The 26,250-nt window shown below is 36.7% G+C and overlaps 1 protein-coding gene across 6 annotated transcripts in view; it reads left to right on the forward strand.

Moving 5' to 3' along the window:
* Window positions 1–1,253: 1,253 nt before the first annotated feature.
* gapvd1 (GTPase activating protein and VPS9 domains 1) overlaps window positions 1,254–26,250 on the forward strand; it is a 65,678-nt gene continuing 40,681 nt past the window's right edge. For all 6 annotated transcript variants that reach the window (XM_052094436.1, XM_052094439.1, XM_052094440.1 and 3 more), the window contains exons 1-3: window positions 1,254–1,425; window positions 17,604–17,808; window positions 25,399–25,666. In XM_052094436.1, coding sequence (XP_051950396.1) covers window positions 17,624–17,808; window positions 25,399–25,666 — 453 coding nt within the window. In that variant the 5' untranslated portion in view covers window positions 1,254–1,425; window positions 17,604–17,623. The remainder of the gene's footprint in view (window positions 1,426–17,603; window positions 17,809–25,398; window positions 25,667–26,250) is intronic.

The raw sequence follows: 26,250 nt of genomic DNA on the forward strand, positions 1-26,250 counted from the left end.
TAGTGTAATTTGTACGTGGAAATAAGATGTTAAAATACATAATGAAAATACCAAATTACAACCAGGCCAAATTGCACAGTTTGTGGAATGATATCTCTATATTTAAATTTAAGTAAATTGTGATTAGTCACACATTTTCACCCTTTGGCTGGATGAGACTTTTTGAGGCATAAGCTACATTTGTCTTCTGCTGGGCCTGGCACCAGCTTCAGATGTCAGGACATATGTGAATCCCAATTTGGTTTTACAGAATTGTCAGTTTTGGTTTTCCTGAAGATTAAAAAAAAATGATTTGTTAAATATCATTGGCTCTTTTATAACTCTTTTTTATCTTCAAATATGAACAAAAATTATATGTATATATATAGATAAAACAACAACAATAGCCAGAATGTAAGCCTAAATGAGGTCTCTGATGACGGGCACATACAGACTCATGAAGTGCGTTATACTGTGAAAATCTAGCCTGTTTATTTATTTGATCTATCCCTGTGTTGTTCTGGCTTGTAGAGACAATGATGTTGTTTGTTACCAACGATAAAATAAAAAAATCAACCTTGTGGCGGACGTTGGAGCAGAAGTACAGCAAAATGTCACAACAGATGACAGGTTTACAGATAGAGCTGTTTACCAGCTAACGCTAACTGCTTAGTCAAGTTTCATGTTATGTTGCTCGTTGTGCTGTACTCGGACATTTCGCAGGGGATATTGTTTGCCAGTTAGATTCATCTTTCCACTAATTTTTAAGAAATTGTTTAGCACAAGAATGATTCCCAGGACCTGTAAGGAGATATTTTCCATCAATTTGAGAGGGAGGAAAGCAGTGAGTAAAATTAGGAGTAAATTCTTCTAATTTCCTTGGCATCGTTCAACATTTTTGTCATCATTCACTTTGTATGGACCTACAGAGCTAATACATTCTTCTAAAAAAATCTTAATTTGTGTTCAGCAAAAGAAAGGAAGTCATGCACATCTGGGATGGCATGAGGGTGTGTAAATAATGAGAGAATTTTAATCTTTGGGTGAACTGTCTCTTTATGTGCTCAATGAAATTAAACACATTTTTTAATGTATTTATAGTATTCATATAATTTTAATGTAAAAAATTATTTAAGCCAATTTTTAAATACAAAAACAAATAAAAGGCTTAAATATTAAAATGACATTAAAAAAATTACATAAACCGCAGGTCTGCGCAAATTTGGACTGCGCATGCGTGTGGCGCGCGTCCCCGTTTGATGACAGCTGTGAGCTGCTGCTGTGGCTATTGCTAAAGGGAGGAGAAAATCTTACGACGGAGGGCTTCTTATTTCTGTTATTCCCAGCTAGGACTTTTGAAGGACTGTAACGACAACTAGACTGTAAAAGTGACGCGTGGCCGGCGCGACTGAAATAATCATTAATACCCAGCCGTCAGAATAGTCGGTAAGTCTGTTTGTACGGATGCGCGAGCTGGCTCGTTGGCCTGCTTGTCTCGTTCATGTTTTCTCCTTCTGTTTTTAACCTTGTTTGCTGCCAATTGAAATACCCAGGAACATGTTTCGGCATCTTAGAATATTGTTAGCTGACTGCAGATGTCAAAACCCAAATATTTGAGGTATTTCATTTATTCTTTCAGTGAAAAAACACGACGGTTCTTACGCGTTTGCTCACTGGCGCACCGACTCTTTCAGCTTTCGTTATTTTCAAACAATACTCTGTTACAGTATTTTAATGTGGTGTAAGTTACAATATGTTATATGTGGTTTCCTTGGACAGGATATTACACATACACTTTTGTATCGCAGTGTCCTTAGCAGGGGCGTAGCACCAAATTTTGGGCCCCGAAACTGTTTTAGGGCCCCCTGACCAATTTGGGTTTTGGTGTGGACAATATCCAGTATAAACGTTTTAGATGCATATTTAACCGTGCTATTCACAATTTTTTATTTTCAAATTCATTATTATTTTAATCAAGTAAAATATATATATATAAAAAAGCCTAAATTATATATTTTAGTTTTCTTGTTGGCAAACTCACCATAACATATTTGAAATAAGAGTGCCAGGTTGTTCGATCGATTCTGAGACATTTCTGCTCACAGGTAATTTTAGAAAGTCTTAACTGACTAACCGATATTTACACCGGGATAAAAATGTGTCGAAAACATACTATTAGGGCTGGCCTGGGTATTGTTACAGGTTTCTAGATTCTATGTATATTTTGGATACAGTTTCCATTTAACTTAAATATAAAATGAATGATCTCTCAGCTCATGCTGTTAATTATGAAGGGACCTTCATAGGTACAATTTGATAATATTACTTTTACAAATTATATTTTGTCCGTTTTTCATCATATTGGTCCTGTTTTAGCTTTTGAAAAATTGTCATTTATATTCCATCAATAAATGTCTTTAAAGCTTAATTTATTATTTTGTAAATATTAGTTAAATGTTTATAGATTACATGCATAAATTGTTTTCTTTACAATGATTTCCATTGATACTCATAACACATGCTAAATCCATACTGTATCTTTAAATAGACAATGGCATCGGAGCGCAAACGACAGGGGATATTGTTCCTCAGATATTCTTTTGGTGGCTTAATGTGAGGAAAATTTCACATGTATCTCATGGAGTTATGGAAAAAAAATAACAGTAAAGCTTCATAGATAAATATCTGATGATAAATTTAGCTCTGAAGTAAAATATGTTTAAACCATAGATGCATGAGGCTGATGTTGACAGATTGATTTAATTGTGCACGTCACTTTATTAAGAAAGTGTCTGATTGTTGTTCACTGTTTAATGAAAAACATGATGCATTTACTAATAATATTTCCTACCACCTGATGAATATTCTGTCTCCAAAAGCATTTGTTTCTCGCATTTGGCGCATACCAGGTGTTAATTTTTGACCCTGTTTACATTAATATAAAATAAATATTCACCTAAATAGCTACGTTGACATGTATGGCTCACTTTTCTTCTGTAAAAAACTCATAAATTGTCTACTACCTCCAAAATGGTCTATTTCCAGACATTGTGATTGGTCTAGAAATAAGTGACCTAACTACACCCTAAAGGCATGGTTGAAATGCTTTGTGTGTAGGATGGGGCATATTCATTTACAAGGACAAATACATTGTCTGCTGTAGTTGTTATTTGGTGTTATTGCTTCTGTTTTTGTGTAATTTAATGGGAGGAATGCTGCAATTTGTACATGCTTTCTTACTCAAACACATGCTGTCACAGACAAGCTGGTCTTGTTTCTTAGAAGACTGCCAAATCCAAGAACGCTCTTGTTTTTGAAGCTCTCAGCTGTGTGGCTGGCACAGGGCTGACTGCTGTTCGAATCTGCTTCATCCTAAAATTGTTCGACTAACCCCAATACAGCCTCCCATTGTGGGGTATGAAGCCTCCTCACATGGCGATGGTGTTTACATAACACATGTCATAGTAGCTTTGGGACCTAATTATGCAACTGTAATCTCACATGTAACAACACCTAATTTCATTCTCTAGGATGAAAGTGCAAAAGATGAATACGAAGTTTCATGATGATCGTTTACTCCTAACTCTGCTAAATGTGCTGTTTTTGTTGTCTTAGACGGCACTGGACATGGTGTGAGGTGATGCTGAGGTCAAGCAGGATCCAGCAGGGTCAGAATTTAGGAAGTGTGATGCTCCAGATAGTGTGTTTTAGTGGTGCACCGATCAGGAAATTTGAGGCCGAGACAGATCTCCAATTTTGTAACACTTCAGATCAGCCGATACTGATTCTTTAAAATAGTGCCCTTTGCCACATTTTTGTAAGATAAGTGCTGCAGATATATGTTCATACCCCACACAGTAAAATTACAGTAACACTTTACAAAGTGGTGGCTCAGTGGTTGAGGCTCAGGGTTACCAGACCAGAAGGTTGGGGGTTCAAGCCCCAGCGCCACCAAGATGCCACCATTGTGTCCTTGAGCAAGGCACTTAACTCCAGGTTGCTCTGGTGGGATTGTCCCTGTAATAAGTGCACTGTAAGTCGCTTTGGATAAAAGCGTCTGCCAAATGCATAAATGTAAATGTACAAAAAGGTTCCATTTGTTAACATTATTTAACAGCATTACTGTAGTTAACATGAACTTAATATTAGTTACAACATATACTAATACATTTTTAAAATCAAAAATTTTATTAATTAACATTAGTTCATGCACTATAAACTAATAACCGACAATGAAAAATTTTATTTTTATTAACTAACATTACAATTAGTAAAGGCTGTAAAAATATATTGTTCATTGTTTGTTCATGATACCTAATGCATTAACTAATGTTAACAAATGGAACCAAAGTTACCAAAATTACATTATAATTACATTAATTGTGAATTGCTAAGATTTATTTGTTTTGAAACGGTAATGAATAGTTCTGTTGCCAATATCAAAAGATCATTGTGACATAGTCATTGTAAAAACCATGAGAGCATCACACACACAGCAGAGATACGTTCAAAAATAAGACAAATATATCCATTTCAAACTCTAAAACTACTCCAGTTAGAAATCAATAATATCTATGATTTGTTTACTGTCTTTGGCATCTTGTTGTAACAAATCACTAATTATCAAGCAAATGCGTTAAGACGCAGTGCCGTTAGTGAAGGTTAAACAGTTACATCTGTTATTAGTGGTATCAATTACAATATTAATCTGATTTAAATTGGGATCCTCACAGAATAGCACTGAGATGAGTGACTGAGGAGATATTGAGAGCACCTGTAGAGCCGCATGTTTGATTGACACCACGAGTGATCATATTGAAGGGAGTGAAGCTGAAAGTGCTCATGATCGCTCAAGACATTGTCTGATTGTCATGACTCAGATTACATCATATATACTCAGATATGTATACACATTTTTATTTGTGTTTAATTAGTTTTTATACCTGTTTGCAGTCTATTTATCCTCTTTGTGCTCACTGTGCAACGAGTCAGAATAACTACTGTAATGACTCTAGAAAATGGGCAGCTTAATATTCATGTAATTTTTACAAATTTTTAAAAACAAACCTGCATATTCATCAGAATAGCAGCATGTCTGAAAGTTTAATTTTGTCATTACTAGAATTGTCATCTATTCATCCTCTTGTCAGGCATTAAGGGCTCATTCATTAGAGTAGCAGTTTATGTGTGATTCCCTGCATGCTGAAAAAAAGATCAGCCCTGATTCTAGGCAACGTGGAGTGGTGGTGGCGTAGTGGCTAAAGCACAGGGCTGTTAATCAGAAGGTTGTTAGTTCGAACCCTGCGTCCACCACCATTGTGCCCTTGTGCCACTTAACTCCAGGTTGTTCCGGGGGGATTGTCCCTGTAATACTTGCACTGTAAGTCGCTTTGGATAAAAGCGTCTGCCAAATGCATAAATGTAAATGTAAATGTAGGCACGGTTGCCAATCACAGACTTTAGATGAAGATCGGCCGATTTAGATCGTGCACCCCTAGTGTGTTCGTTCAATCCTTCATTAGATAGGGTGCACTGACCCATACATATACTTACGTCAGAGATGGCTATTAGCAATTTTTTCCTGGCACCTTACTGTTGGTATTTAGCAAAACTGAGAAAACGTAAGGGCCGAGATAAGTCTTGACAAATTGTGCTTGTTGGTATAGGATGTGATTCAGTAGACACGTAGGCCTATTTCGATATGTCACAATGGTTTCAGGACAAAGCCTATTTATTTCTAATAACTGTAATGTATTTTATTGCTGTCCACTGGGATTAGAAACTAAATGCGAACGTGTCTCTGAAATATTACCAAAATTAGAATTATTTTCAAATTTTAAAGACATTATTCATGGTTTTACAAAAATGGTCTTCGGTTGTGACTGATGTATATGGTCATTCACATCATCTAAGCTGGTTTATGTTACATAATTGTGCTACAACTAGTCGACTGATGTCTTCAACTGAAAGTGTTTGGTTGGGGGCACCCCTAGTGTTTAGTGTATATACAGCTGCAAACTCTCAAATGACCGTTTTCACCAGAGTTTTCAACTTGCGAGTTTGATAATGAACCCTTCAGAAATAGGAAGAACTTCAAAGATCTTTCAAAATAAAAGTCCTGCTGAAATTGAAGACATTACTACTATAAATTTTTTTACTACTGTAAGTGTAATATTCAATATAGTAGCAAGAACACTCATAATAACAATAGTATAATATTTAGAGATGCACCGGTTGCTATTTTCTTGGCTGATTCCGATTTTTTTCAAGTGTGACCTGCCAATACCGATTTTTTTTCAGATTTTCATTCTAAGTTTCATTCAACTATTATTGACCGCATATACAAACAAATCTACCTTTCTTCAAAGCAAAATTTTATTTTCATAATAAAATAAGTGATTAAACATTACAATTTCCTCCAAACTGCACTAAGTTACAGGATCTTCGCTCACTTAAACAACTCTAAAAATAAAGTGCTCTATGACTGGAAAGAGGTAGAAATAACAATTAACTGCTCATTTTCCTCTTTATTAGTCTTCTAACAAAACAGTTCCAAAGACTAAAAGCCTGTGAACAAAACTGAAGTGTCCAATGCGCTGACATTAAGCTTGCGTTAGATGTCCAAATATCAGTTGTAAAACTGATTGCTGCTTCGGGATCGGCTTGTAACCATACCTGTCAACCCCCCCCCAATTAAAAACTCCCGTAATTTGTATGGCCCAAACCACGTCATATGAATAGCCTAATCACATCAATATATTATTCCAAAGTTGTCCAGTTGCCAGAACTTGTATGAAACACATCCTACTTCCACAATTGACACATCATACAAATCACAAATCATTTGTGACCTCAACCTGGCAACCCACAACTCAGTTGCGCTGTTGATATCTGCGCAGGTAGTAGACGCGGTATTTTCGCATCACTGGTAGATGGGAGGAGAAGACTCAGCTGGTGCTCCGGTGAAAAAGCAAATATACATGTACATTTAACAACACCTGGATGGAAGAATTTAATTTCATATCCCAAAGCCATTTAGACAATGCCCACGCCTTTTGCAATGTGTGTCGCACTGATTTTAATATCGGACACGGTGGTAAAATGGCATTACTCAGCACATTACATCACAACAGCACAATTTGTATGTATTTAGCCTGCCTCTGCCATCCAGCACTCCACTTCCCCTCTCCCTGATTTGTGTACCCAAATGTTGACTTGACACGAGATTAAACAACTCGGGCAATGCGACGTCGGAAAGTACCTCCTACACTGTATCGAGGAAATGTATCAGATTTCTGAACCCTCTGTCCTCAACTATGGGGATCGGCTGGTCATCCAGGACCATGAATTCCATAATTTTCCTCGTAATTGCTTTGGTCTTTTTGCTGCTCATACCAAGGAAAGATAGGAGAGGCTGCTGACTTGTGGCTGGCTCTGAGCTCTGGCTAGCTTTAGCCGCTTTCACTTTTTAGCGTATTTTTTAAAATGGGCATTTACTTCAGCCTTACAATTATTACACATTGCGAACTTTATGTATTCTTCACTGTAAGTGAAGAACTTCCATGCCAGTGACATGTTTACGTGCGGCTGTGCCAGTGACATGTTTACGTTATTGCCTGCGCAGCTGGCAACAAAATGAACCGGCTTGGAATCGGAAAGACGTGAGGCTGACCGGTCCGGGCCGAGCATGCGGAAAATCGTCTGATTCCGGTCCCTGGCCGGTCGATCGGTGCATCTCTAATAATATTAAATGGTTAAAACTTATGGTTATTAAACCTACCAATTCTCTGAATGAAGAACCTAATGTCACATTGTATACATACTAAACATATTTAATCAATTTAGAATAGATATCTATATATTAAATTGCGCACGTTTGGCTTCATCTGCAACTAGGGTTGGGAACCAAGAACCGGTTCTTGTTCAGAACCTTGTTTCCATTTTTTTAAAAATACCTTAATCGCAAGATCTTCATGACTTTCGGTTCCGTTAATGGTTCTCCAGCATGCAATATTCCGCAAATGTGGCTGGAACACCGTCCTAAAATACTCCGACAGCATTTCCAGCTGCACATCTCTGCATCAGTGCTGCCCTCTATTGACTTTAGAGCGTAAGAACACAGTTATGCCATTGATTGTTATTCCCAATCGAACAAGTTTTGAACTGGCTCTTTTTACAGCGTGAAACATATGCGCTTCTGATACAGTTCGATTCCCGAAATAATTATTCAAAGAATCTGGTTCTTTTGAATTAACTGTGCAAAAAATACAGCGCTTGCAGTATAAAAGTAGTCTTATACTGATGTGCAAGTTATGAAATTATATCGAAATTAAATAAGAACTGTTAAAGTCTCACAAACCCGAAGTAAAACATTAGTCTTCAAAACAGTCTAAACTGTCCCTGGAACTGTTACCGTTTTTTTATGATGACCTGTGTGTCTATTAAATCAGGCAGTGCAGTTGCTGACTGGTTGTTCATATCACAATGTAAACAGCAAAAAAGAAACGTCCTCTAACTTTCAACTGCTTTTATTTTCAGAAAACTTAACATGTGTAAATATTTGTATGACCATAAAAAGGTCCTGGATATTTCTGGGGGAATGGCCCTAGCCCTCACCTCCGATCCAACAGATCCCAGACGTGCTCAATGGGATTGAGATCTGGGCTCTTCGTTGGCCACGGCAGAACACTGACGTTCCAGTCTTGCAGGAAATCATGCGTAGAACGAGCAGTATTGCTGGTGGCATTGTCATGCTGGAGGGTCATGTCAGGATGTTCCTGCAGGAAGGGTACCATTTGAGGGATGAGGATGTTTCCCTGTAACTCACAGCATTGAGATTGCCTGCAATGACAAAAATCTCAGTCTGATGATGTGGTGACACACCGCCCCAGACCATGACGGACCCTCCACCTCCAAATTGATCCTGCTCCAGAGTACAGGCCTCGGTGTAATGCTCATTCTTTTGACGATAAAGCAAGTCCGACCATCACTTCTGGTGAGACAAAACCGGAACTCCTCAGTGAAGAGCACTTTTTGCCAGTCCTGTCTGGTCCAGCGAAGGTGGATTTGTGCCCATAGGCGACATTGTTGCCGGTGATATCTGGTAAGGACCTGTCTTACAACAGGCCTACAAGCCCTCAGTCCAGCCTCTCTCAGCCTATTGTGGACAGTCTGAACACTGATGAAGGGATTGTGCATTCCTGGTGTAACTCGGGCAGTTGCTGTTTCCATCCTGTACCTGTGCCACAGGTGTCATATTCGGATGTACCGATCCTGTGCAATTGTTGTTACATGTGGTCTGCCACTGCAAGGACGATCAGCTGTCCTTCTCCCTGTAGTGCTGTCTTAGGCGTCTCACAGTACGGACATTGCAATTTATTGCCCTATCCACATCTGCAGGCCTCATGCCTCCATGTAGATTAGCAGGGACATTGGGCATCTTTCTTTTGGTGTTTTTCAGAATCAGTAGAAAGGTCTCTTTTAGTGTCCTAAGTTTTTATAACTGTGACCTTAATTGCCAACCGTCTGTAAGCTGTTAGTGTCTTAACGACCGTTCCACAGGCGCATGTTCATTCATTGTTTATGGTTCATTGAACAAGCATGGAAAACATTGTTTAAATGCTGGTTATTTGGAAAGTTATTTGAATTTTTACAAAATTATTTTAAAATACAGTGTCCTGAAAAAGGGACGTTTCTTTTTAAAGATACACAAGTTATATGTTCCACAAGTGGAATTACTTAGATAATATACGGGCTATGGGAAAGAATAAAATGGAATTTGGAAAAAATCTAAAGGTTTTTCATATCACCCTATAATCACTAATTGAGATGTTGCAGCCTGGGCATTAGTTTTCTTCCATTTTTATTGGAAAAAATATTTTCTGCAGTTGAGCAAACATTGGTTGGCCTTCTCCATTCTTAATCATTTTATTTTCTAGATCTGTCAACAACTTCTCTGAGAAGTTTGGATGGCTGTTTCTGGTTGCAGCCTGAATTGAGATGCTGAGATCATAGATGGCTACTGCTGTCTTGGTTAGATTACCTAAAGAGTAAATACACTTTGCCTCTATCCACTGCAGTTGTGCTATTATCAGCTAAAAACTGCAGAGTCTAGAGGTAGTTTTTTTTGAGGCATGATATTGTAATTTCTCATTTTATAACATAATTATATTTTGAAGAACAGATGAAAGAAAGGCAGCTGATGCGCATGTTGATTCGTTCTGCAGCCCATGAGCGCAGCAAGAGTGCTTCTCCCAGAACATGCCCATGCATATAGTTTTCACCCTGTCATCTGTTTCATTAGTCTGAAAAATGGTTTGCAAGTGTCTTCTAGGTCAGTGGTTCCCAAACTTTTTTACAGGGGACCCCTATTTTAACTTTCAAAAACTCAGATGAACCCCTCTTCTACTGAACACACATACCCCCAAATTAAATTACCAACATGAACAACATTTGTTATTTGTTGTATGAAATTAAAACGGGGTCAATAAAAACAACTATCAATATGCACAGGTTCACAAGAATAGACTTTCCTTGTAATTGGAGCAAAGTATAATCTGTTAATGTGAATATCAATGCATTGGAGGAGAAATCTCAAGTCTACAAATGTATTCATTTTACTTAACCTTTAAAACTTGGAAAAACTGTATAAAACTAAGAATTTAAGAACATTAACATTGATGGAAAGGATATTCATCTAATAAGTTATATGCATATTTATGATATTTATTGTGAGCTCTAGTCAATATCTGTCTATTCCAGAGAACACAAACATAGTTGTCTTTGTTTCAAATTGCATATGAACTGCGTGTAATATATGGTTTTCCCAGTAGCTACATATCCACAAATGTGACAATCTCCATTATTTTAACCAGAAGAAGTGTTTTGAACAAACAATTTTTGTGTCAACCTTTAAATTATGTAAATTTTATCACAAAATCTAAACCTTAAATATTGTTTCGATGCTCTATAATCCTTTGTGTGACAGATTGCGGCACTCCAACAGAGTGGCACAACACACTCTCTGTAGCGTAGCATGAAAGAAATATGAATAAATATCAGAGGTTATATTGAAAGGGTAATACTAACTGAAATGTGTCATATCTCTTGTAATCGGCCAGTCTGATAATATTGAAATGGAGAATAAATGCTACTGTATCTCATTCAATCGCACACCCAGTCTATTCATTCATGTTTTATTTGCTAGTCTTTCACCATAAATCACACGCTAAATTCTTACTTTGTCCTTTGCCTCAATAATACCAAATTCAATACAAATAAATAAATAAATCCAAATAACCCTTGTTTTCTTTTTACCACTTAAGTTTTTCTCTTCTCCCTGATGCTTTGCCATTGTCGTTCCTTTCGTTTGGCTAGCTAGCCTGTTGTGCTTATTGTTGCTCAGTACTCTACATAGAACAAGCAATTTTGCCACGTCTTTAAAAAAAACCTTGCGTCCTAACCTACTCTCGTGAGATGCGCACATTGAAAACACCCTGTTAGACATGCAGTATATCTGGTCTATTCTATATCTCATAAACTATTAAATATTATTAAAATACTTAATGGCCCTATTTGATTGTGCTTTAATACAGGATAAATCTTAACTTTTTTTTTTTTTTTTTCCACACATTCAATTCATTTCTTCTTGTAACCCTCAAAAGAGAGAGAGAGAGTTTGGTGACCCCTAGTGGCACTGTTCTAGGAGAATGATCTCTGAGCAGCTTTTGTTTTACATGCATGGTGAACACAACTCGGCAGGTTTATTTTATTTTGACATTGCTTAATTCCAAATATTTGTTACTCAGAATATTTGCCAAGTTTCTTAGGCTTGCTTGGTACACAATTTATTTAAACCACAGAGATAATATTTCTATTTGTCCTAATATGGAGAAGAAAGCATCCTGTGTAGGAGCCATTTCTATGCAGTACTCCCACAACCTCCTGTGCACCAAGTGCTGTGTAATGGAGTAGATTTCTGAGAAATAGTTTGTGCTTGGTTATGGGATTTTCAGTGGCCTACCAGATACCATCAGAAGAATGCAGATCTGAAACACTGAAAAAGCTTTCGGTATGAGCTCCTCTGACAAGGAGATATCTTTTTGCATGCACAATTAAGTAGTTTTTAATGGAAATGAGGTTGGGATGCCTGGCCACCGAAAGAGTGTCTCACTCCACATCCCATCCCTAACTGGTCATGTTAAATGTGATGTGTGGTTTGTATTTTGTATGGTGGTAAAATGCCTTTAACAATCCCATCTTAAAATGCAGAGACTACAAGTTAATTTCCCTGTCTTTTAATTTATAATTTCAATTTGGTGACACTAGTGGCACATAAATTACATAGTTCACCTTAAACTGCCCCCATTCCTCAACTGGTGCCTAATTTGTTGGACCTCTAGCCATAATTGCTAGGAAGATGTTGTCAATCTCAGAGTCAAAAAGCATGCATTACTGAATAGAGCCTTAATGTAGCGTGTGGGTAGTTTCTCTCAGGGGTGGCCGGTAAGGGTGCTTTGCAAACCTACGGAAGAGTCTGGTATTGCATTAAGACTGTAAATCATTTCCCACATAGCTTATTGTTGTCATGCACTGCAAGCAAAGGCTTAGCCAGACACAATGAGAAAGAAGAAATGAAAAACGGATCCTTGTTCAGGTATCACACTACCTAACTTGAGAATGGCACGCAGATACACGATGAGTGCTTCCGGTTGGCCGGCCTCCAACAGAATATCTTTGACTAAAATGAGAAGAGTCTTGAGAAAGGTTGGTGCCTTTAGACTCCTTGTATATGTGCCTGAACATGCTTATTAAGAAGACATTTTGTTCTCTTACACTAAACTCCATTACACACATCTATTTCTCTTTTCTTTCCTTTTCAGATCTGTCCACTCTACCTGCTCAAATGCTGTCATATCTAATCAAAATGCAGTTCTTCACAACAGAGGAACTGAAAAAAGTACCTTCCTCCTGTTCCCAATGCTTTTAGAAAATGTGCCTTTCTCTCAGTGTTGCTAAAAACAGCATTGGCTGCAGTCCTAAGCCTGGAAAACTGATCTGGAGGCTTTAGTTGCTTGTGTGTGTACCACCCAGATGTTGCACTTGATAAAATCTTTATCTGTCACTCTGACAAACTGAGTTGTTAAATTTAGCCAGGTACACTGTAAAAAGAAGTTGTAATTTTAACGGTAAAAGACTGTAAAAATGCTACAGGTAAATGTTAATTGGTTAATGAGTAGTTACCTTTAAATCAATTTTTAAAAAAAATTATATTAAGATAATACATGTAGTTTTAGAGTAAAATTAAAAAAATATATATTTTTATGTAAAGTATGATTTTCTGCATAATTAACAGTAAAAAAATTTATGATGTTTAACAATATGTAGTTTTTAATGTAAAGTATTGTTAAAATTACAGTAAAAAAACAATCGGCGTTCCCAGAATTCCCTGCGTGACCCAGTTCATTTCATTATGTTTTATGGGAATAATTATGTTTCTTCTTATTTTTATATCAGTTATGTACAGTGGGGTGTTCTGTGTTATATTTATAGTTTAGTTCATGATTATTGCATAATTTTAATTTCATATGTTACCCTGATGGTGTTTAGTGTTTGTGTGAGTGACACCGAGTGTCGTCTCTACATGTTTATTGGTCCTTGCTCCAGGTTGGGCCTCTATTGATGAAGTTCATGTCATCATGTGGCCTTTTATAATTACTATGGTGATTTAACAATACATTATAAAGTGAAAAGCAAATTATCAGATGGTTAATATATCAAGTTTATTTAATAATATAAATGAAGCTAATGCACCGTGAAATATACAGGCTTCAATTACATCCCGTAAAGCCTGAAACGTGGTTACCGTAGTTTTTATGGTGAATTTCTGGCAACCCACAGCTGCCAGTTTTTTTTACTGTAAATTTAACACTGTTTTTTTTATAGTATGCCAGGACTACATACACAAGGCTCTAGACTGTGACTAAAATGTATTTATTGGAACAATAATCAAATGACTACTAGGTTTTGCGACCGTCAGGTTGTGTGCATTCATATGAGGTAGGGTTCCAACGTTATGAGATTTTCACGGTATGATAACCGCCTCAGAAAATATCACGGTTTCACTGTATCACTGTATACTGTATTACACAATTAGTATTATCAGTGAAAACAGAAGTGTTATTTATTTATTTATTTTTGAGCAAACACTTTTTTTTTATTTAAACTTGAAACCATTTATTTTATTGAAATATGTGTAAAAAAAAAGTCTCCCTTTTGAAAATAAAATAAATAGAAAGAATATGAAAGCTAACAGAATTATAATAAACAGAATTATAAACATGATAAAAAATATCATGTAACTAACATGTTATATAACTAAAGCATGTTAGTTCACATAGCATGTTAAATGAACTACTAAATTAAAAATAACATAAGCTGTGTGAGCTTTCGAAGTAATGTCCTATGATTATTAACAGTTAACATATACTGGAGGTGCGTGACAGCACAGCCAGACTGCTCCTGTCTGTCCCTTTATCTCAGTGCTTCTCAACTGGTTTTGCTTCAGGACAGATTTTACATTGGAAATGAAGTGTCAACCTGTCATAGATTAAACATAACCTGTATTTAATGTATCCTGGGTTGCATTTCCTTTTATGTTGCATAGTTTTGTTCATGGTTTTCCAGTACAAAGACATGCATCAAGTGACATTATTTTTGTTGATGTCAACAACAGTTTTCTCTCACCCTTTTAAAAATTGAAGAACATATTTACATATGAGCCCATTATTATCCAGTTTGTTACCTAATATTACATATTTATACACCTATTACACAGAAGGAAAGGCTCCTCGTTACAGTAGTTAAGTCGGGGTGCTAGTCTTAAATAGTAGTAATAGTAGTAGTAATAATAAATTAATGCATTTATGAAAAATGTATTCCAGCTGAAACACATCTTGAAACTTGAACTAAAACTGCCACTGTTGATATAAAATGAGGTCTAATAGATTCTACTTTTAGATTATTTCATATGAAACTATAACATTTTGAATCCTGAAACAAATTTGTAAAGGTGATGGTGTGTAATTATTAATATTTTTAACTATTTTGGTAAAGGGGCCACATCAGGCTTTAAGTAGTTCATTGGGGGCCACATTGTATTGCTTTTGAGATACAATGTTCTGCATTGATTTGGTTTCTGTATCTTTTAAGCCCAGAAATAGTTGTCTGAAGTGTATCTTTGACTAATGGGACTATTCTGCAATTGTTTTAAGTATTGTATTGCTTTACAAAGATATACTTTTCTCATCTCTACTTCCCTGTTAATTTATTATTCAATTTAACACTTTCTACATCAGGGGTCTGTTTTAATAAAAAAAAATAAAAAAATAAATGTATAGAACTTTCAATGTTTGTCGCGAAGCGGGCTAGTTTACTTTTTTTTTTCTTAAACATTACACGTTTACATGCTAAAAGGGTCATGATGCGGGTCTCCTCGATGGTTTTTCAACACTCAACAGAATAACACAGGCTGCATGACTATGATAAATGATTACTGCAAGAGTTAGATTAACATACAGGTGCGAAGGGACTTCAATGTTTCTAAATTGCATAAAAAAATACATTTACTTATTCATCTCTGGCTTGCTTTTGCTCGCATGTCAATGATTACCCCCTCTGTGTGTAAATGATGCAGATATCTACTTTTATATTTAATTTAATCCCTGAGAAGGTTTACCTGCAAAATTAGTAGCACCAAACATCACAAGCAGCCTCAAGAATGGACACAGAGTAGCTGTATAACACTTCTGCTTGAGCAAAATATTGCACTACAGATCGCTTAGTTTGTTCAAAGGGAAACTGAGACGTGCATGTTTGCCAGATTGCACAAAATAAGTATAACATTAGATGGAATATTTCCAATTTGCACAAGTATAAATCTCAAACTGGGGGTGTTGCATCTCTTATCTGGGCAACCCTGAGCTTGTTAAATGCTTGTGGAGATGCGGTAGGTCCCAATGCAAGTGAACTGAAATATCCAATGGAAGAATTCCAGATTAAACCATGTGGAGGGCCTGATCCAGCCTGCGGGCCGTACATTGCCCATGTTTGCTTTAGCTGTTTGCGTAATTATCATTAAATCTACCTTGGCAGTCCTAAATAATCTATCACTTGGGCGGCCGCTGAAATATCTTCAATGGGAGAACCATGGCATTGCTCTTTCCCTGCTGTCCGCGACCCAGTCAAAATAGACCAGTTGAGAAACACTGCTTTAACTCACACACACATGTCAGACCCCCTCACCTTGCTTCTCTCTGACATTTTCTCCACTGCGTGTGTGTCGTAAGTTGATGAGTCTGACAGGCAAACAAAGAGGAAAGGAGATGCGCAGGCGCATGTGAGATTCTCCGTCCTGTTGCATTCTTTTCTCAATACTGTAGATAAGCAAATATATATGGTATGATAACCATCAATTTTCAAACGGTGGTATACCATGAAACCGGTATAACGCTGCAATCCTGTGGCGTAGTGCCTCCACATCTGAGACGTCAATCCGCACATCTTATCACATGGCTTGTTGAGCGCATTACCGTGGAGACGTAGCACGTGTAGAGGCCCACACTATTCTTCATGTGGACCTCACCACTTGCCCCACTGGGAGCGAGAACCACACATTATAGTGACCAAGAAGAGGTTGCCCCATGTGACTACCCTCCCTTGCAACCGGGCCAATTTAGTTGCTTAGGAGACCTGGCTGGAGTCACTCAGCACACCCTGGATTCGAACTCATAACTCCAGGGGTGGTAGTCAGCGTCAATATTAGCTGAGTTACCCAGGACTCCTAAAGTTGTTGATTTTAAGCCTTTGATCACTGATCATGAATTGGTCTAGTTTTGATCATTATATGAGTTCATGATTTAAGCAATGGATTACTTATGTTTAATCTTTAATACTCATAGCTGCCTTCAAATACAAATAGAAGGCTTTTGATACACTTTCGGCACACACCTTTTACAAAATTGATATTCATATATAATGCATTGAATTCCTAAATTTTTTTTTTTACACGCTTTTAACACGCAATTTAAATGAAACACAAAAACTAAGTGTGTAGTTGCGGTTGCTTTGTGCTGCCTGTTACAAGAAGGTGAAGTAATTATAAAATAATTTGGTTCAGCGTGCCCTTTGGACTGTATAAAATTAATGCAAATTTCTTATGCTGCAGGTCCATGTTTATTTTCTCCCCCCTCAGAGGAAATAGAGCAGTCTTCCTGTTTTGGCATGATTATTTGTCTTACACAGTTGGATTTGCACTGTTCAGCAACTAGGTGAAAAACAGTAATGCCCCCCAGCAGTTCAAGGACCTTGTGCGAATTCTGTAAATATAGTGTAGAATCTACAGATTTTTATGTTTGCTGGGTCATTTCATTTATGATCATATGGACAGAAAACTGTGTTTTTGGAAATACTGTATTTGGCCTTGTTATAGATTGTAATTTTGGTTCATGATATTTTGATATTGTATATATTGTCCCATTGCTAATTTTAATAATGTTTTGCTGATACAGCAAAAGTTGTCATTCAGTTATAATCTCACATGTTTGCTTTTTGTTGTTCATCCTCAGCACTGTGGCTGAGCTGAACGATGGTGAAGCCAGACATTCACACTCTGGCCCACCACCTGAAGCAGGAGCGGCTTTACGTGGCATCAGAGAAGCAACTCATCCAGCGGTTAAACAATGAGGTGCTAAAGACTGCAGAGAAGCTTTACCGCACAGCCTGGATCGCCAAACAGCAAAGGATCAACCTCGACCGCCTCATCCTCACCAGGTGACTGCACTCAAGACCAGTGCAACCAGGAGTCTTTCCTTAAGCTTTTATATCATGACTCAGCTATTTGCCAGATCAACTGAACCAGAAGAAACACTGTTACAAGAACAGTGAGATTAGCTCAGTGGTGGTGGCTGGGGAAACAGCCAGATAATTATTCAGGCTTGACAAGTTTATTAAGTTTGATTGACTTACTGGGTGGCTGTCTTCATGTTATATTGCAATGCAGCTACATTCCTAGATTTTAACAGGGCATGCATTGCATGGTATAGCTTTATATCAACTGTAGTTTTCATATCAGAATTTTAAAACCATGAGAAAACGATGGAGAAAATTTAGATTTTGGGGTTTTATTCTATTAGGTCATCCTTTACTTGCCTTTTTGGGCCATCTGTTTTTTAGTGTACTACTAAAAGCTGACAAAATTAACTTTAGCAGGTCCGCATTTAAAATTGATACTCTTTCACTTTTAGAAAAAACAGACCCAAAATATTGCTGACACATTTTGCGCTACACAGATTTGTATCCAATAAAGTGTCGCTTTCCCTTAAGCCTAGTGCACACTGCATGACTCAAGCTCATCCCCTTTGATGTTTTGAGTCTCAGATCTCACGACTAATGATAGTGTAGTGTGCACACTCCTGTGACACGCCCCAACTTGTCTCAGACAACATATTTTAAACCAGGTATATATGTAGACATCTTGTCAGGTGTATGCACTGTCCCGATGAACGAGGGACCGACAATGAGCCACAGCTAATGAAATCTAGAGAAAACTGCAAGAGGAGAGCAAGGTATTGGGAAGCAGGAGACAAAAAATAAAACTTCACCCACATTCACTCTGTTCAAATCACCAAAATTACTACTTGTGTCCTTTTTATAATTTTCCTAATCAAAAGAATTCATGTTAGTTTTTTTCCTCATGCATCAGTCCAAACACAACAGCCAGCATTAGATGAAGTTTTGAAGCATGTCTTACATTTTCTGGTGTCTTCTCAATGACCAACATCCTTTTCAGACACTTGGTGAATTTTAGAAACAATTAGTTAAAGGTTTCACAGGCTGGACAGTGCAGCTTCATTGTCTTTATACTAACATGTTAATTTGCACGTGTTAAGAATAAAAGGGGTTATTTTTACAGAGTGTTTGATAGGTATAAAATGGTATTGTATTTACCTGGAAAGCTGAGCCCGCAAAAAGTCCAGAAAAATGACTGACATGAACAATTAGAATCGCACGTAAGTGAATATTTGAGTGGAGCGACACTCCGCTCACATGTTCTGGTCCATGCATAAAAGAAAATTGGGCTTGTTAACCCTCTGGGGTCTGAGGGTGTTTTGAGCCTGAAGTTTTTGACATGTCTTGACATTTGTGCTTTTTTCAGTTGCTTAAAAACACATTAATGGCTAAAGTCTGATAACATTGTATTCAGCACAAACTGGGCTACAATAATATGTGAGCAACATGTGTGTACATTAGAGGTCGACCAATTAATCAGTCTGCCGACCAGTTTGCATTTTTTAACCTAATCGGCATCGAACAATATCCAAGTATATCAAGCCGATTATTAGGCAGGCGCATCTGTGGGCAGCCTAGTGTTGTTGTGGAACACGTGTTCGAAGCACGCTTGCCCATCAGAGTCATTTTCCAGCAGAGTGAGCAGACCTCATCCAGTGCCTAAGAACGCTATGTTTTTGATATTGATAGTGTAGTTGAAGTTGCATTATCACAGCAGAAGGGTTGCTATCATGTCACAATAAGCAAGAATTGTGCAATTACAGACAGTGAATCTGAGACTTTTATTTGTTCTGTTTGTGTGTCTTATATTTGAGAGGGCTGTCACTCAATGCAGAGAAATAAGTAATAAAAAAAGATACCAACGCACTATAGGCTATTGAACGACTGGCTTTGGTAAGCTCGGACGTTATCGGTTCTGCTGTCGGTACTGGAGAAATTAAGAAAATACATTTATTATTGCTATAAAGAGAGAGTTATTTTATCTCGCCAGCCATTTCTATGTATAATAATATGAAACCATTTGTCTGTGATGCAGTTTTGAGAGAGAGAGAGAGAGAGAGAGAGAGAGAGAGAGCTCACGCAGTGCCACCGCAAGCACAACAGGAGCCCTGCTTAATGAGTGAGGACAGAACTAAACATTGAAACATAGCCTGGTTTAGATCTGTGATATTAGTCTGATTTTATTTTATATTTCGCCTTCCAAAGATTATAAAAAGAATATTTATACATAAGCCGCATTCTGTCTAGCACAACTTCCTTCCCTTCACAGCGGTGCACTGATATTTCTCCCTAAAACTCAAACTTAACGTCAGAATCAGCACGATCGGTGATTGTTGTAAAATGCAGTCTAGCTACTGTTGCTAAATTGCGGGATGCGTTTAATAATAAAAAGAGCGCATGAGATACTGTTCCCTAAGGCGCTGCGCGCTCCGAAAGAGACCGCAATGAGACAAGCAAAGTATAGGCTACTTTGGGTTTCATGTGTGCGTCTAAACGATCAACTATACACAATATGTCAAAACAACCGGCTTGGAGATTCACTTAAACACAGTTTATGTCTTAAATGGATGTAGTTATGGAAAGAGTTGGGAGAAAATATGGTGCATCAGGAGCCTATTAGATCTGAACTCGGTCTTAAAGGGGAAGCAGTCTAATAAACATGCTGACGATTGAGCCATTACTGCAAATCAAACAACAAAAGGCAAAGAGAAAATCACTTACAGCTCTTGAATGAATAACTTCTGCATTAATAAGCATTAATCTATCTATGATAAAGTATGCAGTGTTATTTTACAATTGATTACTTTTAGATTTCTTTTTAGACCACACCGGAACAGTAATGTTAGTAGACCTTCCTGAAATTAAATCACTGTGCCTATATAACGTTTGTCTTTGTGTAATTGTTTATCTTTTGTTTATCTTTGTTTCATATATATATATATATGTATGTATGTATGTATATGTGTATAACAAATAGAACCGTTAAGAATACCGCTAAGGTACCGGATCAGTATCGGTAAGATAGTAATACCATTAAAACCTTAACGATACCCATCCCTAGTTATGCCTGTGCTTCTCTTGGATGCTCTGAATATTGGCTTACGTGTCTGGATTGCCCCTTAATGAAATCTGCATTTGGATTTCAACCTTCGTGTCTCGGAGCAGTTCGTAACACCTGCTTTGTTTATTAAATATATTTGTTATACATTATTTATACAATATGTTTTTACATTATAAATTTGTAATGTAAGTGTACAAGTGCAGATTGGTCAAGTGTTCAATAAATGTATTTGAGAAATTTTGTCTATTCTTAAGTAATTATTTGTGTTACATTTTATCTTTCAAATAAAAGGTTCAATTAAGAGGTTAAAAACAAGCACATACTGGCCAAATATCAACCAAAATAAATCGGCAGCATAAATCGGCCACCGGCCGACCCGGATTTCAAAAGATCGGCATCGGCCTGAAAAAACCCATATCGGTCGACCACTAGTGTACATGTTTGTATTTTTGAGAAAATAACCTTTATGCATGGTTTTTGAAATAACTAAATGTTTTAAGTCATTGAAATAAGGCCATATAACACATACTAAACATTTGTCCACAAGCCTTTTGAGAACTGGATCTTGTAGCCTAGAGTTGTTGCTACAAAATGATGTGAAACCATCCTGATCACTCATTCTTACAAAACAATATAGTCATTTAACCTTTGTAAGACACTTTTAGTGTTATAAAGATCATATGCAAGGAGGCGTGAACTATCATAAATATTGATTGTATTTCACACATGAGGAGACAAAAGACCCCTCCCCTGGGACTATCACTGAGGAATGTGACAGAAAGAGAATGAATGTGAGGAGACTTAATGATCAAAATCAGGTTTAAGTTAAAAGAAGTAATCTGACTATACATATTCTTTACATTAAGACTTTATTAATTTTAGACCTACACTACCATTTAAAAGAAACTTATGCTCATCAAGACTGGATTTATTTGATCCAAAATACAGTAAAAACATTGTGTGAACTCATTTTACAATTAAAAAAAAACAGTTTTCTATTTGAATATATTGTAAAATGCAATTTGTGATCAAAGCTGAATTTTCAGCATCATTACTGCAGTCTTCAGTGTCACATGATCCTTCAGAAATCATTGTCATTAAGATGGTGATTTTCTAATATGGTCATATTTAAAGTGCATTTTACTTATTTACACCTGAACAGATATTTGCAAGCACAAGCTTTATTGATGATAATGAGGCAGCATAAACATTAGTTAAAATATAATTTAAACATTCATATTATTTTTATATCATATTATATATCATATTTATATCATACAGCATACAAGTCTGGAAACAGTCCCACTAGTAAAATATGTACATGTTTATATAAAATTGCATGTCAGCTAATGAAAACTAAATGATTTACTCCTCCGAAATTGTATCCTCTGCTGCATCAAGTCTCTCTTCAAAATACAAACGTTCATTGGAGTCCGATGAAGGAAAATTGTAACTCTTCATCACTGTCCAGGAGTTTTCTCACTTGTGTATCGTGCTGACTTTCAAACGCGCAGAAAAATGTACGGACTTGTTGTTTTTAAGACACAGTCGGGGGCATTTACCATTTGCATTGATCGTCTCAGCACATTAGCGTATGAATGGCGTGCTCTGCTGGTTGGTGGGAACACATTAGAGATAATTTAGCTGAGCCAGGAAAACTGTACATAATTTAGTTTCATACAGAATACATTGCAGGAGAATATTAGTTTTAAATTTGAATTATTTTGTTTAAAAGTAGATGTTTTAAGCTTTCTTTAGACATATGTTTCATTTTTTTGTGATAAGTATTCACAGAGTTTGTTCATTTTTGTGACGTGTGTTTCAGATATATGCTCGCAAACCCAGAGACTGCTGACAGCTCACCCTTTTTATTTTCTTTATTTTACAAAAGCACAAGGTTTTGTTGTTATTGTGAGTGTACGCAAATAAAAGTAGACCCTTTATAGTCTCTAATGATGTCTTACACGAACTGTATGCCCAAAAATGACAGAGAATTTTATGTTGTTTCCGCTGTAATGACGAAAAAATCCAGCAGGACGCTCCGGCACCCCCAGAGGGTTAAGCCATTTCATAGTCTTCTAAATGCCAAAAAGCTCCAGTGGGCTTTGCTGGTTGAAAATCTAAGACCAATTATTGTGGCCCATTTGATCTTCAGTTGGAGTTATATAATCAAGAGATACACTGCTCTGATACTGATGTTTTTATTAGATTGTTATCAGCCCGATCCAAATCCAACAAAGTAGGGCTGCAACTAACGATTATTTTGATAATCGATTAATTTAATGATTATTAGAACGATTATTGGACTATTCGGTGATTTATAGCAACAATAAATCATTAGCTCTTAACTGATTATTCAGCTTGTGCCCCGAATAAAAAAATTTCTCTGAGAATGTCGAATATTATATAAAAAATATAGATATTTTAAAATATTTATATTTTTTATATAATATTCGACATTCTCAGATAATTTTTTTTTACTTGTGCAGTATAGCTGCTAAAGAAAATGTACATGGTTTTAAATGAGTTTAAGATATTTTTATTGGAAAACAAGCCAAAACAAAAACATATCATAAACATATTTTGTTGCAGTGTATAATGGGGTGAAGACTACCTCTTTCACCTTTCTGTTCACTTCAATCCATCTTTAATCCCCCAAAAACACTATTGGCATATTGCCAATTTTCTTCACGATAATAAATGCACAGTGACATATATTATGATTCAATAAGTCATGAGCCATCGCATTATAATCTAGCTGCTGCAAGTGCAGGCTCTTATTTGGTATGTTTGTATAATTCCCTTGTACTTTGCGATCTACATCACCTGAAGCTGTTTGGAAAGTTTAGAGTGCATCTGGACCGTGATCTGTGTAATTCTTCCTCTCTAGAGTCAGGCACGAACTGCAGTGCTGCTCTCGCATGCCAACATTACAGTTCAATGTGATCATGTTACGTTAAATGAGATCAAACGACTATTCGACAATGAAACGATAGCTTTCTGAATCACTAAAGTCTGCATGTAATAAGTAAATATTTAGTATGCATGCAGGTGCTCAGTTGACACTCACTCATAGCACATGCATGGCTCGTGATGTACTGCTGTTTTCAGCTCTCAAATATGTGAGCGCTCCACACGAACTCCTCCTCAGATGTAGATGCTCGATAGTTTGGTTTGCTTATAACATGCTTTGAGAACAGCACCGGAGCACCATTTCATCAGATTTTGAATAATAAGCATATTAAACTACTGTGAACTAGCCCACACACACTCAAATGTCTTTCTAAAGTGTTCTGCAAAATAAAAGCCAGAATTAATTGTGATTTTATAATTGGTTTAAAAATTACCAACATTTTTAAGTTGACTGGGCTTCAAAAAAATAACTCTGTGAATGAAAAGTATACTGATATTCATACAACTAAAGTAAAAAAAATATTTTTATCTTTTTAAGTCCAGATACAAGTACAATAGAGAACTGGCTTCTTTTCTACTGAAGACTTTCACTGGAATTACTTTGATTATCCAGTAGACTAGTTCATAAAAATGTTTTTCTTAATGCATAGTTGGAGGTTTGTGTTTCTTTACCAATAGAAAAGTACCCCCAAGTTTCACACAGTGAGGTATAGATATTCAGCACTGGTATCGGATCGGGATCAGTATTCGCAGATACTGAGAGTACAGGTATCAGAATTGCATTGGGATAAACTGCTGTTGCTTCAGTATATTGAATGGTAGGGGACACCAAATACTTGCATGTTTAGTCTGCTTTAGAGACTTCTAAACAGCTTCTCCACTCATCCCATTTCATCTATCCTTTTTCTGTTCAATTGATTCACAATCAGAAATTAAATTCCTGCAACGAGACCTGTTCCATGAAAAAAAGTGGAATTGCAAAACTCTTCTATGAATTATGCAAACTCATTGTTTGTCCTCGCTTGTCCTCTTCTTTTTCAATTCTCTTTGGAACATCAGTTACTCTTAAATAGTGTTGAACTTTCATTTAAGTCTAATGCTGTACCCCCGACTTGTACATGTGGGCTATTACATTTTGAGTCCTCACATAGGTTCAGTCAAAAGTTAGATTCTCTACTACTACAGTAGCAAAGCTGAATCTACAGTAGACTTAAGACACATTTCTCTAGTCTCATTTGTCAGTGATTATTCTTTTTTAATTTTTTTTTATTTCTTACCCCATGGTTTTTTGGGGCAAAATTTGATTACCATTTTAAGCTATGAAGTTACAATCTTTTTTTTTTTTTTTTCATCAGTAACAAGACATGAATCTATTAAAATAAATTCCTGACACTTTCAATGCAAAAAAAAAAAAAAAAATCCAGATGCTTTATAATACTGTGCAATGCATTTCTACATAATAGAAAAACACTATATTTAATGTACATAAGTTTGGCAATATCAGTTTGACCTGAAACAGATGAGCAAGCTTAGCCTACATTACTTTTCTTACACTATGATAAGACCCAGTTCTCTGTCTCTCTCTTTTTTCCCTCCAGTGCGGAGGCCTCTCCAGCAGAATGCTGCCAGCATGCCAAGGTGCTTGAGGACACACAGTTTGTGGATGGTTATAAGACATTGGGCTTTCAGGAGAGCATCTACGGGGAGTTCTTGAGCCATTTGAGGGAGAACCCGCGGTTGGTGGCCTCCTGTCTGGTTGCAGGAGAGAGACTCAATCATGAGCACACACAGGGAGTCATATACGCAGTCTTCACCTCGCTCTATGGCAACTGCATTATGCAAGAGGATGAAAGCTACCTGCTGCAGGTAAATTGAATATAAGCATGTGTATTGAGTTCAATATACACTTACTGAGCACTTTATTAGGACACTATTGTCCTAATAAATTGCCCAACGTGGTCTTCTGCTGTTTTAGCCCATCCGCATCAAGGTTCAACATTCTCTGCATTTAGAAATCAGAGATTGGCCATTGAAAAGTTCAGATTGGTTGACATGGTTTCATTTGATACCTTCATTTATGCACTTAAATGTATGCATTTGGTAGACACTTTTATTCAAAGTGACTAATAGCACATTCAACATTTTTTAAAAGTTTTATTAGTCTATGCATTCCCTGGAGGTCAAACCCATGACTTTGGTGTTCTTAATGCTATGCTCTACAAGTTGTGCTACACGCACACAATAGCAATTATCCTCATCCTTCATTGCATTATAGTAGAATTTAATATGATTTATGTAGCAAATAATGCCTGTTATTCCAAAAATAACTTCAAACCACAGTAATATTTGATTTTTCCTCATTTTAAAGTAGGGCTGGACGATATGATCTAATATCAAAATCTCGATTAATTGAACATTTTAACTATTACGATTAATGAACGATTATTTTT

This window comes from Xyrauchen texanus, chromosome 27, assembly GCF_025860055.1.
Source record: "Xyrauchen texanus isolate HMW12.3.18 chromosome 27, RBS_HiC_50CHRs, whole genome shotgun sequence".
In the NCBI taxonomy this organism is placed as follows: Eukaryota; Metazoa; Chordata; class Actinopteri; order Cypriniformes; family Catostomidae; genus Xyrauchen; species Xyrauchen texanus.